Below are 16,445 nucleotides of genomic sequence, written 5' to 3' on the forward strand. Positions count from 1 at the left end.
GCCTATTTTAAATTGCGTGTAGTTTTTTAGAATTAAAGATGTATGCTTTAAATGATAAATTACTCTTTTATAATTGAGTGTATGTATACAAGCTAGCTCATAATGAATCACTACATATGCATGAAGTCTCTCTCTCTCTCTCACTATATATATATATATATATATATATATATATATATATATATATATATATATATATATATATATATATGCACACACATACATACGGATGAACAATTAGCTATAATAGTTAATATGACTTTTAGGATACTTATAATAAAAATCAATAATTGTAACTTTATGATTAAACAATAATATAAAACTGATCATAAATTAATTTTTTTAGTCGATTTTGTGTATATTCTTACCCCAACCAAAATCCATGGTATGCTGACGTTGTTCTATTTGGTGTAGTGGCATTTGGTGCCATGGTAATAAAGCAACATACGATATTATTATAAACCCAGAAAGTTGCAGCCAAAATGAATGTCTAAGATTTAAAAACTCTCCATTTCTATGTATATCTCCGAAAAGCATGACTAACCAGCAATGACCCAAATGCCAAAACCCATTCCCAAATGAGAAAACGTTACGTGTTTTGGCTTATGTACTTTCTGTGTGAACCACCAATGTACAAACAAAAAACCCAGCACATCAAACTAAAGTAACCTGAACAACACTTCTCAGAACTTACTGGTGTAAAAGTAACCTGAAACTAAAATCATAGGGCATCATTTGTACCATCTGTGATACAGAATCTCTTCCCCTTTTTTCAAGGCACTCAACTGCTTCTTTTCTCATTTCGTCAGGTAGTTGGAGACACACCCAGTCCAACAAAGATTCTAAGTCCTTTGCAAAGTCCAGTAAATACCAGTCCAACAACTTGGGGATTATTAACTTGTTTGATTTTGTGATACCAACTGAAGCCTGTAAATACTCTCTCTTTGCTGCTTCTAACTCATCATCAACTTGTGATGCTGTATAAACTCTCACCTAAAAGGAAAAAAGAGAAGATTTGCCATGTCACATTGCTTAATAAAACAAAAAGGATTTTTTTTTATTAAAAACGTATATTTATGGAAATAGAAAAGGCATGTAATATATATGCTTTCTTGAGTGAAGATAATGAAGGGTGAATGAAATGCATCTTAACTAATGAACACATTGTCAAACTCCTACATGTAAAATGGAACAGTGGAATTGGAAGAACACTATGTTCTTTCTTATAAGGGGCTTGGTTTCATGTTTCGGATGTGATGTTCGTAAACTAATTATAACTTCCGTATCCAAAAGGTGTTTTTTCCCAACGACCTTCCAAATACGCTATTATGGTGTGATTGATTTTATTTCCTGTAGAACCAAAATCACGTCTTGATGTATAAGACAGAAATTTGTAATCACAGCTTCTATTTCTAACCTTATAATTACTGTCTGCAATGTGAAACTAATTAATTCCCGATTTCTTACTATAGAATCAACACGTCTGATAATGGCAATCTGTGCCAGAAAATTTTCAAATCTAAATTGATTTGAGAAAATTTGGTTGCAGAAGACATGATATTGGTCACCTACCAACTTCTCCATAAGCATTTGGGATCTGACAAACTTTTCCATAAATACTTCAGAAAGAGAAAAATGAAGAGAAAATTGAAGTTATTTTCTTTTCATAAACTAAAATAACTTGTGTAAGTTAATCTATAGAAGCTCTCTCACATAATTTTTCTGAATTTTTATTTTTAACTGTGTAAGCTAATTTTAACTTGTGAATTTTTCATTTCCTTCTTGTTTTTCACCTTCAGAAATGTTTATGGAAAAACTCATCTAGACTGTCACCAAAAGCTAAAACACATAATTTAATCTTGTAGACTAAGATAGAAAAACATACTGCGGGTGAAGACCAACTTCCACAGGAAAGTGCAAATGTTACTAAGGGCTCAGACCATTCCAGGCCAAATAGGCTTTGTGCTTTAACCTCATCACTTTTTGCAGCTTTTGGACACGTCTGTCACAGGAACGAAAAAAAAATGAAGGAAAGTCAACTTTATTTTCTATGAACTCTGAATTCAAAAGAAAGCACAAGATTTTAGCACTTACAAACTTGAGGTGATAAGGCAGTCTCAAGATGAAATGCTCCAGTGTAATTGCATTGAGTAACTGGCCCCCCACTACGATAGTTGCCTGAAACATGCATTGTCCTTTCTTAGTTAATTAACTTGGACATTTTATTTACGCAGATATATAGAAAGGACATCACATACTTAGACAGTGTTTGTAGGAAACAGGTATAATGGAATTAAATTTGAAATGTCCTTTAGCATTACATTCATTTAGCTAATGAACCAATTTCAGAGAAACATTCTGAACTTGGTTTAATGTCAGACCTATCATTAGGACCTATTATAGTATTTGAAGGGACACATGGTCAGTTTGAGTCCAATGACTCCTTTTTTTCGTTTTTTTCTTTCTGTCAATTGTATTTCTTGGTAGGTGACCATAGGACTCAGGATTAAGATTTTGTAGCAATGCTTCTACTGCTTTGAATATTCTAGTTTAACAACGTCACCATTAGCAACAATAACAACAATAGTAATGATAATAATGAATGTTGAGAATATAGCCCAAATAAATGTACCTTCTGCATTAATGCTACAACCATTTCAGGACTCTCAGGGATGCCGTGCTCTAAATATGCCTACAACATTGAAACCCAAGTCGTTTAAGATGTTTGCTCTCAACATGTTTAACAAAAAGACCCAATTCATCTGCCTTGCATTTTAATGAGATGCAATAAACCAGTAGCACAAAGGTGTCTTACATTCATCATGCAGGAATTGTAAATGTTTATCCAGAATGCAAGTTTTTCCTGATGAGTAAGACCCTTCAAGTTGAGAGAAGCTAGTTTCCCAAGTAAGAACCTGAATTTTTCGGTAAGATTAGACAAACACCCAGTTTCCTCAATCAAAAACACTTAATAGCAGTCGATAACTACTTACCTTAATCTTTGGATCAAAAACACAGCATTCGATGCCCGGTTCATATCAACAGTGGAGGCTTTGACTTCACATAATCTTTTACATGGACCAACTTCTCTTGTTTTTGATTCTGGACAGATACCATAAGGATCACAAAGTTGATCCTTTTCCTTGCTGAATTGGTTGAAAGCTGATGCAGAGCGCGAAGGTGTTTTTGCTTCCCCAATTTTTTCCTTGGATGTACCAATTCTAACAAAAATGCTACTCAAGCACCTTACAATATCCTCTGAAACTCTATTGGGTGTCATATCAACTTCTGACACCTTATCATCTGATGAACTTGAAGAACTCTGAGCCCTTTCATGGTCTGCTAATCTCCAGTCCAACTGGGCAAGTAAAACAGAAAACAATGATGTTGAATGGACAGAACAATAAACACTAAGTACATGTTTGGTTCAGCTTAATTTGAAGAAACATTCACTTATTATGTCAGCTATAACAAATAAGCAGTTCCAAACCTCAATTGACTAATTGAAATAACTTTGAAATAGTATTTGTGAGGTTATCATCTAGTTACCTGTAACCTCAAGTGATCCATGCACTTCTCAGCTGATTCTTGCTTGAGCGGAGATTTCTTTATTGGAGAAGTAACTTTGGTTGTTGTTTTCTTTTCCGGTGATTGTTTATCCTTCGCAAAGTTACCAAATGATCGATTCTCTTTTCCCCTTCCCTCTTCTGGGATAGATGAGAATGAATCTTGTTTTCTGTGCAATTGCTTTCCATGGACAAGCTTCCCAGCGTGTTCATTGATAGTTTCAGAAGAGAACAGTAGTTTTCTGCTGGAAGCACTTCGGGCAAGAGAAGGATGAGGCCTTCCCATCATAGTTGAATTGAACTCACTTTGAGACATAGATTTTGATCTCTGATGCTTGGAACTCCTGATGGTGTTTTGATCAATAGGGTCATTCAAATTCTCTGCATTCCTCTTGGAGGAAATGTACACAGCTTCCTGATATAAACCTTGACGAAAGTTCACAACCTGCTCTTCAAGTCTAACCACCTCCTCCTCCAACACTGCTACTTCAGCCAACAGCTCCAATGTCTACAACAGGCCCACACATTCCTCATTACTCTCCTTTTATTCATAAATCAGCACAACAACGGTAAAAATAGTAACAAAAGTTCAACTCAATGCAAAACTTTATTCCACATATAATTGAGATAAAACTTATACTAATTAAAAAATAATGCCAGTAATACTTACAAAAACTATATTAACTTTTAATGATAAAAAAAAAAAAAATAGTGTGTAAGTACTATAATTCAAACAAGGGGAATTGGGTCTAGCGAAAGGAACCAATCCCTCGACATGAGAAATTAATATTTGACTGACCGCTGGAAAAAGGAACCAGTTCCTTGATCGGGATTGATACGATGAACAAACTCATCGTGTTTAAGTGATGGGGTGTTTGGATTTCTGTTAAAACAATTCAGACTTATGTTCATTTCAGTTCCTATTACATACGTCTCCATTCCAATTGACTTGGAATGTGTATTAACAGTAAAATATGCACTTAATGTGTGTGTGTGATTAAACAACGAGAGAGAAACTAACATAAGGAGGAAGATAAGGAGGAAGACGAGGCAGAGATCCCAAAGGCCTAGTGAATGCTCTTTCTAAAGCTCTATGAACATTCTCTTCATGTCTGAGCTTCCTCTTCAACTTATCTACCTGCACTTGAAAACACGAAGGGCTAGTGATTTTGCAGAACGAACCAAAAAATTCCATGACAGAAAAAAGGGAACACAATGTGAAAACAAGATTTGAGGAAGATTCAAAGTACATCTTGAATCAAAGCCATCTTCCTTTCTCGATTGGATCGGCGCCCATTCTTGTGCCCACCCATTGTTCTCTTCCCTCCAGTTTCCATCTTCCCCTGCTTTCCACATTCACCAATAAGTAAATCATCATCATAAAACTCAATTCCCCCCAACTCAAAAAAGTTAAATAAAGTAAACACCACAAATAAATAAAATAATAAGGTATTCGTTCCGTAAGAGAAGCTGAAGAACCCAGTTTAGATTTGGATCAAAAGCGCACACCTTTTTTCATCAGTTAATAAGAATCATTCCCAAACAGTTAAAGAAGCTCTAGTCTATGCTTCAAAATGAAGTTTTTTGTTTTCCAAAATAGATAAAAAAGAAGAATGTAGTAGAAGAAGAGGAAGAAGAAGTTACTTTAGACTCATTTAAAGGAGGTTTCACTGAGTGAAGATTGGTGCGTGTTCTGTTATTCATTTCTCGTTCAACTTTCTCGCGAAACGAGAAAGAGAAAAATGAAATCTGAAAAACTGGGTTACTAAATTGCAAAAGCTGGAAGCATTGTGAGACGAAGAAGAAGATAGTTTCATACAATTGAAGAGCGGGAAATGGGGAATGCGAGTTTTCTGCAAAAGGATTTTTTTTTTCTTATGCTTTTGTGTGCAATCAGAATAATAATAATAATATTGTTGCTGTTGTTGCTATGACAAATCTCGAACAGAGTGAAAGAAGGTAAGAAAGGGCCAGAGCAACATAAGAAGAAGCAAAACGACGAGGTTGTCCAGTTTCTTGCTTCCTCCAAGTAAAGCCTTCCACTTGGTTTCAGTAGCTACACCAACCAACTTCTTTTTCACTCAAATTAACCATTAAATTTAGATCAAATAAATAAATAAAAACGCCGGACCAATTAATAGCATGCCATCAATTTTCTACTTATTAATTGCAACTCTTTTCAATAGTAGGTCATTCTTTCCTGATGATAAACATAGTTGAATCACAAATTATAAGTTTATTGATTTTTATAATAATTATTATTATAAAAAAGTAATTGATAATACACAAAAATTATACTTTCGTTGACAAAATTTTCACTTGTGTGAAATTTCTCTACACCCATGCATGAAAGTTTATTGCTTTGTTTAAGGTATATCATTTGGATCTTCCATTTTTAAACTCCAAGAATATCTGGTAAGAAAGTTAGACTCTTGAATAATGGTTGGTTTCTTCAAACATTAATCTCTAGTTCATAACGAAAAGATACTCTTGTTAAAAAAGTGTTTCCATTTTATATATAAAAAGAATATAGTAGATATCTTTGATAGGAGATAACTGGTTTCCAAAACCAAATATATTATTATGGCATCTTCTTCTAAATACTTAACTCTATCTACTAAGTATGAGAAAATGAAGTAAAAACTTGTGAAAAAAATCTTGGGTTGATCTTTATGCCTTTTTTTATTCATATATGAAGCATAGTTTGTGATGGGAATATTTAATTTACTTTGGGAGCATGCTTTGAGAGTGGGCATGGAATTTGATGCATGGCAGATACTGTGTTTTTGTGTGTGAAAGAAAGAGATGGTGGAAAGGAAAAGGGAGAGAGAGGATATGAATACACTTTTTGCCTTTGGCATTGTGTGTGAATCGTGAAAGTGAGGGTGACAACCTTCTTTCATAATGAATTAACGTGCTACCCACCTTCCTCCCTCTTATTCTCTCTCTTCTTTTCTTTTTCATTCTCTTCTATTATCTCACATTCCTCACATTAACTTCATAAGTTTTAAATATTACTATTCTTCTCTTTCCTCTTTCCTTTTATTCAACTTTGTTAATTGATTCACCAATCGTTAATTCTCACCATAGATATCATGGTAAAACGATTATTAGTGTTTAAACAAGTTTCATTGAAATCCATTTGTTCTGATCACTTTCCATGGTGAAAGGTGAAATTCCCTACTTTCACTTTAGCTTTGCTAAGAAATGAATGAAAGAGTTGAGTGATGGTTGTCGGGGCATGTGATAACAACCAAACTTTGAAAGGCATCGTCCTTAAGTACCATGCCAAAAGTCTAGAGGGACCATCATCAACTAAATACTTTATTAGATTAAATCTCATTAACTATATTAATTAATCATAAGCAGAATCATTAATTAAACTATACATGCAATTCTATTTCCTTACTTATTATATCCTCGATCTGCTTCATACCTATTCAAAAGCATTAACTAAAATGCCTTTTGAGGTAAGCAAGCCAACGTGCTACTTAATAACAAACATTTTTTTATTATACACTTTTTCACTACAGAACAAATTCTTAGTTATCAATCCCGATTAGAGAAAGACGTAGGTTAAACAAACAAAACACTTTTTTTTTTTTTTCATATTCCTAACTTATTTTACTAAAAGTTTTTTGGTATCATTTAGTACCTTTATTTAATGATAAATTATGAGACAAACCAAGCTCCAGCTTTCTCTGCCACAACCTTACACTGTTCATTCGATAATTTACAGGTGTAAAGTTCATTTTTAACTATCATTATATATATATTATTATTGGTAATTTGCAGTGAATAATAAGCTTATAAGTTTAATGAGGGAGAAGTATACGTATATAGGAATTTTTGTGGGAATTGTTGGTAGGAGATTATGTGAAGATGCATAGTTTCTTATATATAAACCCCACTTTAATTTTGATGGGTGGATAATGTTGTATCCATGAAAGACTTTTGACCTGTTATTTGTCTCACAAACAATGTCTCTTAAAAGAGGTGATGTAAAAGATTATAAGTCTTGGTATAGATAAAATAAAGATAACATCATTATTGTGAAACAAAAATCCAATCATTAGAAGGATGAGAATTAAAATTGACTTTTGAGAAGACTTATCATTTCATTGCCATACCTAAGTCTTGTGTTCTTCCTTTTGTATTGCTTTTTAACTCACTCATTGTGTTTTGATGTTATTTTTCCAATATACTCTGAGTTAATTCAAATATACCATCTATAATAAATGTGATTAAAGATAGTTTGTAAATGATTTTTTTTTATATATAAAATACAAATATTAAACAACACCCTCCAAAAATTAATATAAATGACCGTTAAATGTTGATCAATTAAAACTGGTTATTTTTTATAAACCTATATTTTTTTCAACCAATAATTAAAAAATGTTGGTACATAAAACTGCAAAAGAAGATACTAGCTAGAGTTCTTGATAGTGAGTGAAACATAAGAAGCCAATCCATTTAATTTATCGTATATCTTATTGTCCAATGTCAAAGTGCAATTAATTTATCGTTCGTATTGGAAACATGTGATTAAGATTGAAGACATGATTAAGAAGCAAGCAACGTGGTCAGTGTCTCTACTCGAATGCTGCAAATTTTTACATTTGAAATTATAGTAAATAGAATTCCCAATTAATTAATATTAATGTTATAAATTATATATGTGCAAGATCTGGTGGAGATTCTCGTTTCTTGTTTCTGGAAATTTTTATGTTTGGTTATCTGTTATCTGTGCTGATTACTACAAAACCAATTTTAAAAAGAAAAAAAAATATATTATATATTTTAAAAAACTAAGAGCGACTCATGTTATAAAGGAAATTTTATAAATTAATAAAAGAAAATACCAATGTTGTAGATTGTTTTCAAGAACAATACATCTATACTTTAGTTTGATAGCTGACATGCCCATTTAGGAAAATAAATAGTATTTGAATAACCATATTTTATGTAGTAATTTATTAATTATAGACCATATTTTTTAAATATATTTTCATATATTATATTATTTGAATAACCATATATTATATGGGAAAGTTGTATATTAGTTAGTAAAATAAAATGTATAAATTATGATAAATTTTCTAATATATAATATGTATTCAAAGATAAAAAAAAAATTATGGTATATTTACTAGTTGCATTGATCATATTAGAATGAATATTGAGTAATATTAAAACAACACAAAATATATTAAGGCAGGGTTTTCATATTCTTCAAGCACAAGAGGTTGGGAAATTCACCTTGAGTATAGGCCCTCCTCTGCCTTAGACACCACCGACCCAGCCACAATGGCCTTCTATGATTTCTATCTCATCTTGGATCAACTAAGAAATGAGAACAAACTCAAACCGAGAAAGAAGATCTTCATCAGCATCGCTTGTTGTTCTTCTAGCATGTGTTGTTGTCGTCGTCGTCACATTTTGTGGTGGCCCAGAGAACTAGTGGCAGGTTTGTCTAAGTATTAGAATTTGGGGTTACCGGTGACAAAGCAAATTGGAACTAGAGACAGAGAGAAAGGGACACTAGTATAAAATACAGATATAAGATAAGTACTGATGAAGATCTCAAGCACAACATCAATGTGACATCCCTCAATCTAAAACATTAAGGTATTAAGAAGGAAAGAGTTTTATTTAAAGAATCACAAACCAATAAGATTTCAGTGTACGGATAACACTCTTAACCTAAAATTTTAAAACAATGAGTTAATGAATTTTCATTCTTATATGCTGTTTCACTTTCTCTCATTTCTATCCAATATAAATTTCCAACAACACATTCTCCATAGTGCATACACCATCTCCCTGGCACGCATGCCCTCCTTTAGTGCATACACCTCCTCCTGATAGAGAGATAATAGATCTCTTCTTCTACTTTTCTTATTGTAAACGTTTCTGTTTTTCTTTGCCTTGTATATATCTTTGTTTTGCTTTCGCTTTACATAGACCATTCCATTCACTTTAATAATAGAAATATTTTCTCCTCGACATTCTCTCGAGCACTATTATTAGTGCGGAAAATGATATTTTAACAACTCTTTTATAACAACTTTTTGACAACAGGACACGTGTCACCATTTTATTGGTCTGTTTAAATTTATTCTAAAAAAATATTTGAAACGGACCAATCACATACTGCCACGTATATGTTGTAAAAAAGTTACCGAAAAAGAGTTGTTAAAGAGATTTTTTTCTATTAGTTTGTTATCCATATTTTTCTTTGGTTCCCCCCTTGAACTTTGGTGGCATGCATATTCAACTCTAATGGCTCACTGCTCTATTTTCATATTTTTGTTTTTTTGCAAGCTATCACTGTTTTGTTTGTCATCATTGGTTTGTTAGCAAAAGAAGACGATGAAGATCGTTATTTAAGAGTAAACTTTGATGAAGATAAAAGCAAGTCCAAGAACTTTAAATAATGACAAAAGATATTGGAAGACTTCTGTTTTATTTATATATGACATTAAGCCTTTATAATAAGTCATATATTGGTGAATAAATTGTGTATAAAACTTTGCTTAGAGAGGCAAAACAACATGCACAAATATCACGCGGAAAAAGATTTTATTTATCCAAGAAGTTATGTGATAATTGATTATCACTACTCAATTAAAATCAAGTTCTTCAGAAGAGTCTCTTTAATAATCGATTATCACTGTTAGTAATAGATTATCATAGCAAAAAAAATTATTTTAAGAAAAGTTTCTATGATAATCGATTATTATCCATGACAGTTGTGACTTAACTCTTCAATTTCTAGACCAAATTTCGAAAATGGCTTATATAAATAAAATGGTAGGCTTTCATTTGAAAATACAAAAGTTAAAGAAGTTTGAGTACTTGAGAACTTCTTATGGAAAGACTTTCAAAAATATAATATAAGTAGAGCATTAACTTTCACTAGTGGGTTTTCTGTGATTGAATGTTGTTCTTATTATTAAGAAAAACTTCATCCTTATGTGATTCAAAGAAGATATTAACTTTTTTGTGGATTCAAGAAAAATGTTTTTTCATCTTTTATGTGATTTAAATTAGATGTCTTCATCCTTTGTGGAACTCAAAGAAAGTGTTCATCTTGTGAATTTCAAGAAAAATGTCTTTTATCTCTTGTGACTTTAACAAAAATGTTTTATATTTTAAATTTTTCTTATCCCTATTTGTAATCTTAATGGGTTAAATATATTTTTAGTCCCTAAAGTATCATGCTATTTTGAGTTTCGTCCCTCTTCGAAAAGTTTGTTCATTTTCGTCCTCTTAATTAGGAAACTCATATTTTTAGTCCTTAAAAAGCAACAACGTTAAATTTTCTCTGAGGTGGCTAATGGTGAGCCACGTGTGATGGCAGCTTCCATGTTAAGTGTGTGTCACGTTTCTCTTTTTTTGCTGAAATCATATTAGGTGTGTGCCACATGTATTTTTTTTCTGAAATCAGATTGGGGGGGTTTTTTTACTTGAAAAAAATTAGGGTTCTCTCAGCAGATGTGGGAGTTGTTGCAACTGATGATGCTCGATGTTCAACAATTACTGAGCTCAGGTGCTCTAGTGCTGTCAGGATTCATCATGTAGAAAGCCTCAAAGTCCTTGGATCAACAATTCTCTCAAACCTAGCCCTCATGTACATCACCTCCATCGCTGTTATTACCCACTGGTAGAACACCTGCACCCATTGAAATTGGCTCCACGGCCTTCAGGATTTCCCATTCTTTTGCTCCACGTTCTTTTCTTGTGGCAAAGCCACAATTTTTGTCATTGCAGTAGTTGGGTCCTTCTGGAAGGCGCATTGGACATGGTCGCGACGGTAGCCGAAGAGGGTGTCGACCACTCGAGAACTGAGGCCGAAGGGAAGGTTGGAGCGGTTCTTGCCAAAGACGGTGAGGACAAAGCGAAGCCTTGAGATTGCCACGACCTGAAGCTTTCTTCTTTGGGAAGTGGTTGCTATTAGACAAGTAGAGAAGAGAAATTGAACGAATAATGTGAGTGAATGACCGAACGGTTAACGAATGGTGTGAGTGAATGACCGAACAGTGTGAGTGAATGACAAAATTAACAGAATTTTGTAAAACTCTAACTACTTGAGGCTTGAGTTATATACTCCAAACAGTTGCAGGGCCTGGAAGTAGAAGACCCTTGTAATCTTGTTCTTGTTTGTCTTTTCCTTTTGTGTGTGTGTGTCTTCCTCTATGATTTTGGACATTGTTTTAGAGGAGGAGGGGACTTGGATGTCTTCATTTCCAACCTTGTTGGTCCAATGGAAATGCCTCTTGGAGGATGAGTCTTGAGGTTGAGGGGTAGCGAAGGAAGAGAGAGAGGCTCGCGCCCTGTGCCATTGTGCCTTGACTAAACTCTTTTGACTTGATGCCCAAAACGGTAAAAAGGATTACAAAACCTAAAGCAAGAACACACAAAACACAAAGCCATCACTGCTACCAATTCAATGGAGGAGGACAAATGTGAGAGGGACAAACGAGACAAAGGAAGGAAAAGGTACTCGTCGGTGATGGAGACGGGGCGAGAGATGTTGGCATCAGTCTGGTCAGTGTGAAGGGATGCATCGTTGCTGGCATTCAAAACCCTAATCTAATTTCATAAACGAAAACGTGTCAATCACTTAATCTGATTTGAAAAAAAAAAAAAAAAAGCAATGTAGCACAAAGTAATAAGGGAAGGTGACATCACACGTGGCTCGCCGTTTGCTACCTCACAAAAAATTTAACGTTGTTACTTTTTAAAGACTAAAAATACGAGTTTTCAAACTAAAAGGACGAAAATGAATAAACCTTTCAAAAGATAAATGAAACCTAAAATCGCTTGATAATTCAGAAACTAAAAACATATTTAATCTTATATTTTTATTTTTAATGTGAGTTAGAGATTAACCACTCAATGTAAATTTTTTTTATCTAAATCAATATAAAATTAATTTTACAAATTCTCTTTTTCTACGTGTTTATTTATTTGCTGATATCTAAAAAATCATTTTTTATTGCTAAGTCAGATTTTAAAAATGATTTTTTTTTTAAAAGCACAGTTTTTCTTCAAACAATTATTTTGCTGGGTCGCAGTTGGGGTAACCAAGATGTTGTTCTTTCTAAGTCATCGTCGCGGGTTTGCATGATCGCCACCAATGCTACTCGTTATCAACAAAGGGGTTTTCTTTGTGATGCAGGGAACCCTAGGTAATTTTTATAATTTTAATTTTTTTATAAATTATATTAAATTTAAAGATGGAATTTTTATTAAAGGAACCTTACGCATGTTTATGTGGTAACGTAGATGGAATCTCATATGAAGAAGACCATCTTTGAAGAGCAAACTGGCAAAAGGTTGTAAAGGACAAGTATTGGAAAAAGTTGAGGAAGATGATGATTCATCAACAATGGATAAGCTTTCTTAATATTTTGTTTTTCACTTAGATAAGTTGTTGAAACAATCGATATAAAAATATTAATCTTATTTTATCGATAGTATTTACATTCGAAATTGATGTAATTAATTTTATATAATTGATGTAAAATATAATTTTTACAGTAATGAAAGAAATGAAAATGAAAAACAGGGTTAAAAAAATAGGGAAAAAAAACTACCCTTATTTTTATTTTAAAGAAACAGTAGCTAATAATGTTTGAAATAGGGAAAATATCATCCCTCTGCATATATCTGAAAGTAACTTGAAAAAAATTATAATTGTAACCTTTTACATATACAAAAATATTGAGACATACAAAGGGACATTAAAAGTTGTTTTTTCATGTAAAATTTTGCCAAGGCAAACATTTAAGGTTTATAGAGAGAAAACGGCATATGTACTTATATATTTATTAAGAAGAAGTCAGTCAACAATAACAACTGTAATATGGGCAGACCAAAAAATATATATACAAACTACAAAAACAACTACAACAAGACAAAAGCATAAGAACTTATTGGTAGATGCTTGCTTTTAATATGATGCTTACATTTAATGATGCAACTTTACATTTATGTGACTTATTTTTATCTGTTGAGTTTCGAAATACATTTATTTCTAACTATATGCCTATTTAAAATTATTATAATGCTAATTATTTGTTACCTATATCCCTATATTTGTTCTGAAGTTTTAAATGTTTTATACTCATACATATAAAATACATATAAAAGACATATTAAAAAGTTAATAATAGTAATACTAATATATGTATATAAATAGGATAATGATATTTAGCCAAAACCATTTATTAACTTATATATTAATTTCATTCTTTAATTGGCGTGTTATGCCCCTAAGTAGACATATTAACTATTTATTTATTAGCCAAAACCAAAGGGCTAAGCATTTTGTTGTAAAGTCTATTTAATGTGACCGTTCATTTCTGGCAAAGTTGCACGCTGCATTCAGTATGTCTCCTTATCGTAAGCCAACCACGCATGTAATGTAATGTAACTCAGCTTTTAGTTTATTCTTTTAAAGAATTTAGAAGTAGAATGAATAAATTTGTAAGTAATTTAGCTGATATGATAGATAAATTTTTCTAATAGATTAAAATAAAATTATCATTTTATTTTTATAATTAAAAGATAAAAATTGTTTATTATCAGCATTATATTTAAATAATAAAAAATAAAAACAATTTAAAAAATTTAAATTGGTGAAAAATAAGAAATAATTAAACCAAATAAAATGTAAGGAGAAAATGGAGGTGTAATGTAGTGAATGTGTAAGCATTGATGAGAAGGAGGAGGTATCATAAATAGAAAAGTCTTTATAAGAAGCAGCTCTGGGACCATATGAGTTATTGATGAATCGAAAAGTCTTTATAATATTTATTTCTCCTAGTTTGTGGAGTGATTAGCGATGTGATAAGATAAAGAGAAGAAGCTATTTAAAAAATTTAGTCTAAAACATTTTTATTATGAATGGAATAATGACCTGATTGGTGGGGCTCTTTTACAACTTATATTTTCATCCCATATTCGGTTTTTAACAGCTACAACTTCATATTTTATTACATTCTTTCTCTTTATCATAACTGGTAAAAAAACAATATGTAGCTCTGTTTTAGGAAGAGAATTCATACTAGTGGAAAAAATGATTTTATGACAGATTTTTTTTTATGATAGTTATAGTTTAATTAATTATTATAGAAAATGATTTGATGAGAATTTTATAATTAATTATAAAATATATAATTATGATTTTAAATTTATCTATTATCGAAAATAATATGATAACATTTTTTATTCCTTACTTCATTAGATTATTTAATGTGTTTTTAATATCAAATTTAGGTATTTCATGATTTATGTTTGGAAGAGGGAAATGATAAAACATATGGATTTATAGACCCTTATTTCATGATCTCAACGAGTAATAAGAAAACATAAACAAAAATGTACATCGCTAATTTCATAATACAAAATCAAGTTTACCTTCCTATATATATATATAAAAGTCTATCATTATTTAATAACTTATAGTTTTGGCAAGGTACATATTTTAACTAATATTCAATGCAGTCGTCATAGACAACTATTAGTCCTATCAGTATCAGATTATACCGCTGTATGGTTTTGCTCCTTGCATAAAAAGTCTTTCCCTCACTAGAAAAGTATACTATACATGTAAATCTATTTTAAGAAAACCCTAATAATAAATTTACATTCAATATACAATTGAATGTTTCCTAACACTAAATGTTTTTTTTTTTATCTTAGTGCCTTTAATGGACATAATATATTGAGTGGTAGATCAACTGTCACAACTTAAAAGGTCACATAAATTTTCGTCAAGATATTTATAGTATATCATTGACTTACTTTTTATGTTATCATTTAATTTATCTAAACAACTGGTCTAATGCAATAAACAAACTAGGAGCTATGAGTGTGACTATTACGTCATGCAATGAATGATAACTATTGAGCAAGCCGACTATAAAAGTGATTTGGATGATGTAAAATGTTATAACCACTATATATTAACTTTAGTTTCAACTTCAATATGTCCTAGTTTTAACTTCAATCCACTTTTGTATAATTTTAATGATGTCCAATCATTCTATCAAAGAACATTAGAATATGTTCAACAAGTATAGACAAAGTACTCTACTATTAGATATAAGAATAGATTGAAGTTTGTTAGAACTTAAGAGTATTAGAGACAGTTTTGAGATTCATGAAGAGTTACAATTATTCATGAAGAGTTATAATTATTCATGAAGAGTTACAACCATTCATGAAGAGTTAGCATTCATGAAAAGTTACAATCACTCATGAAGAAATGTAACTAATTAGATACTGGTATCTCTTGGATTTGAAAGATGCCTGATCAACATCTATATAAATGGATCTTGTGCTTTGTTGAAAGCAGAGACTTAAGAGACTTTGGAGACTTTTTCTCTAGATTCGGTCATTTTCTTAACACAGAAATCAATTCCTGAAAGTAATATTCTTATTTAACGTTAATACTAAGAGTGAGTATTATCGTTGTATTTCTTCTTTGTATCTCAAAAGCGGATTTCATGATCCCCTTCACTCTTATAAGGGACGAAACATTGCTTTTAGGAAAGTGTGTATTCACACTAAAAGAATATATCAAGTCTACATTGTTATTCATCTTGTTTCCCTAAGTTTTTGGAAAATTGTCCCAACAGTCTAAAAACAATATCTTCTCTAAGATAACAACAATTCACGAGATGTTTGCTAACTTTCACAAATTAGACAAGTTTGAAGGTGTTGGTTTCTGACGATGGCAAAAGAAGATGCATTTCCTTCTCTCGCCTCTAAACATGGCATATGCTCTAAGTTCTCCCCAACCCAAAGAAAGCGAAACTGAGACATTGGAAGAACAACGAAAAAGGAACAAATGGGAGAATGATG

The 16,445-nt window shown here is 31.8% G+C and overlaps 1 protein-coding gene and 1 pseudogene across 7 annotated transcripts; both read right to left on the reverse strand.

Moving 5' to 3' along the window:
- Positions 1-435: 435 nt before the first annotated feature.
- On the reverse strand, positions 436-5,675 carry LOC106765561. Of its 7 annotated transcripts, none has more exons than XM_014650233.2 (10): positions 5,386-5,675; positions 4,817-4,909; positions 4,588-4,704; positions 3,550-4,074; positions 2,994-3,358; positions 2,816-2,915; positions 2,633-2,692; positions 2,095-2,178; positions 1,886-2,002; positions 436-993 (listed from the first exon to the last, which is right to left on the reverse strand). In XM_014650233.2, the coding sequence occupies exons 2-10, from the start codon at positions 4,901-4,903 to the stop codon at positions 691-693; spliced, it is 1,758 nt and encodes a 585-aa protein (XP_014505719.1). In that variant the 5' UTR covers positions 4,904-4,909; positions 5,386-5,675; the 3' UTR covers positions 436-690. The 7 variants fall into 7 exon arrangements, with proteins under 7 accessions (XP_014505719.1, XP_014505720.1, XP_014505718.1 ...); XM_014650234.2 differs by having other exon boundaries at positions 4,817-4,912; XM_014650232.2 differs by having other exon boundaries at positions 5,211-5,675.
- A 5,426-nt stretch (positions 5,676-11,101) lies between these two features.
- LOC111241963 lies at positions 11,102-11,562 on the reverse strand (annotated as a pseudogene).
- Between the last annotated feature and the right edge of the window lie 4,883 nt (positions 11,563-16,445).

The sequence above is a fragment of the Vigna radiata genome, chromosome 7 (genome assembly GCF_000741045.1).
Source record: "Vigna radiata var. radiata cultivar VC1973A chromosome 7, Vradiata_ver6, whole genome shotgun sequence".
In the NCBI taxonomy this organism is placed as follows: Eukaryota; Viridiplantae; Streptophyta; class Magnoliopsida; order Fabales; family Fabaceae; genus Vigna; species Vigna radiata.

Coding starts and splice junctions, on each gene's coding strand:
- LOC106765561 (XM_014650231.2), bottom strand. CDS start 5,270: ATGAATAACAGAACACGCACCAATCTTCACTCAGTGAAACCTCCTTTA. Junction 4,705..4,816: donor AGATGGCTTTGATTCAAGAT/GTACTTTGAATC, acceptor TTTCAAGTGCAG/GTAGATAAGTTGAAGAGGAA. Junction 2,693..2,815: donor ACAATTCCTGCATGATGAAT/GTAAGACACCTT, acceptor TCAATGTTGTAG/GCATATTTAGAGCACGGCAT.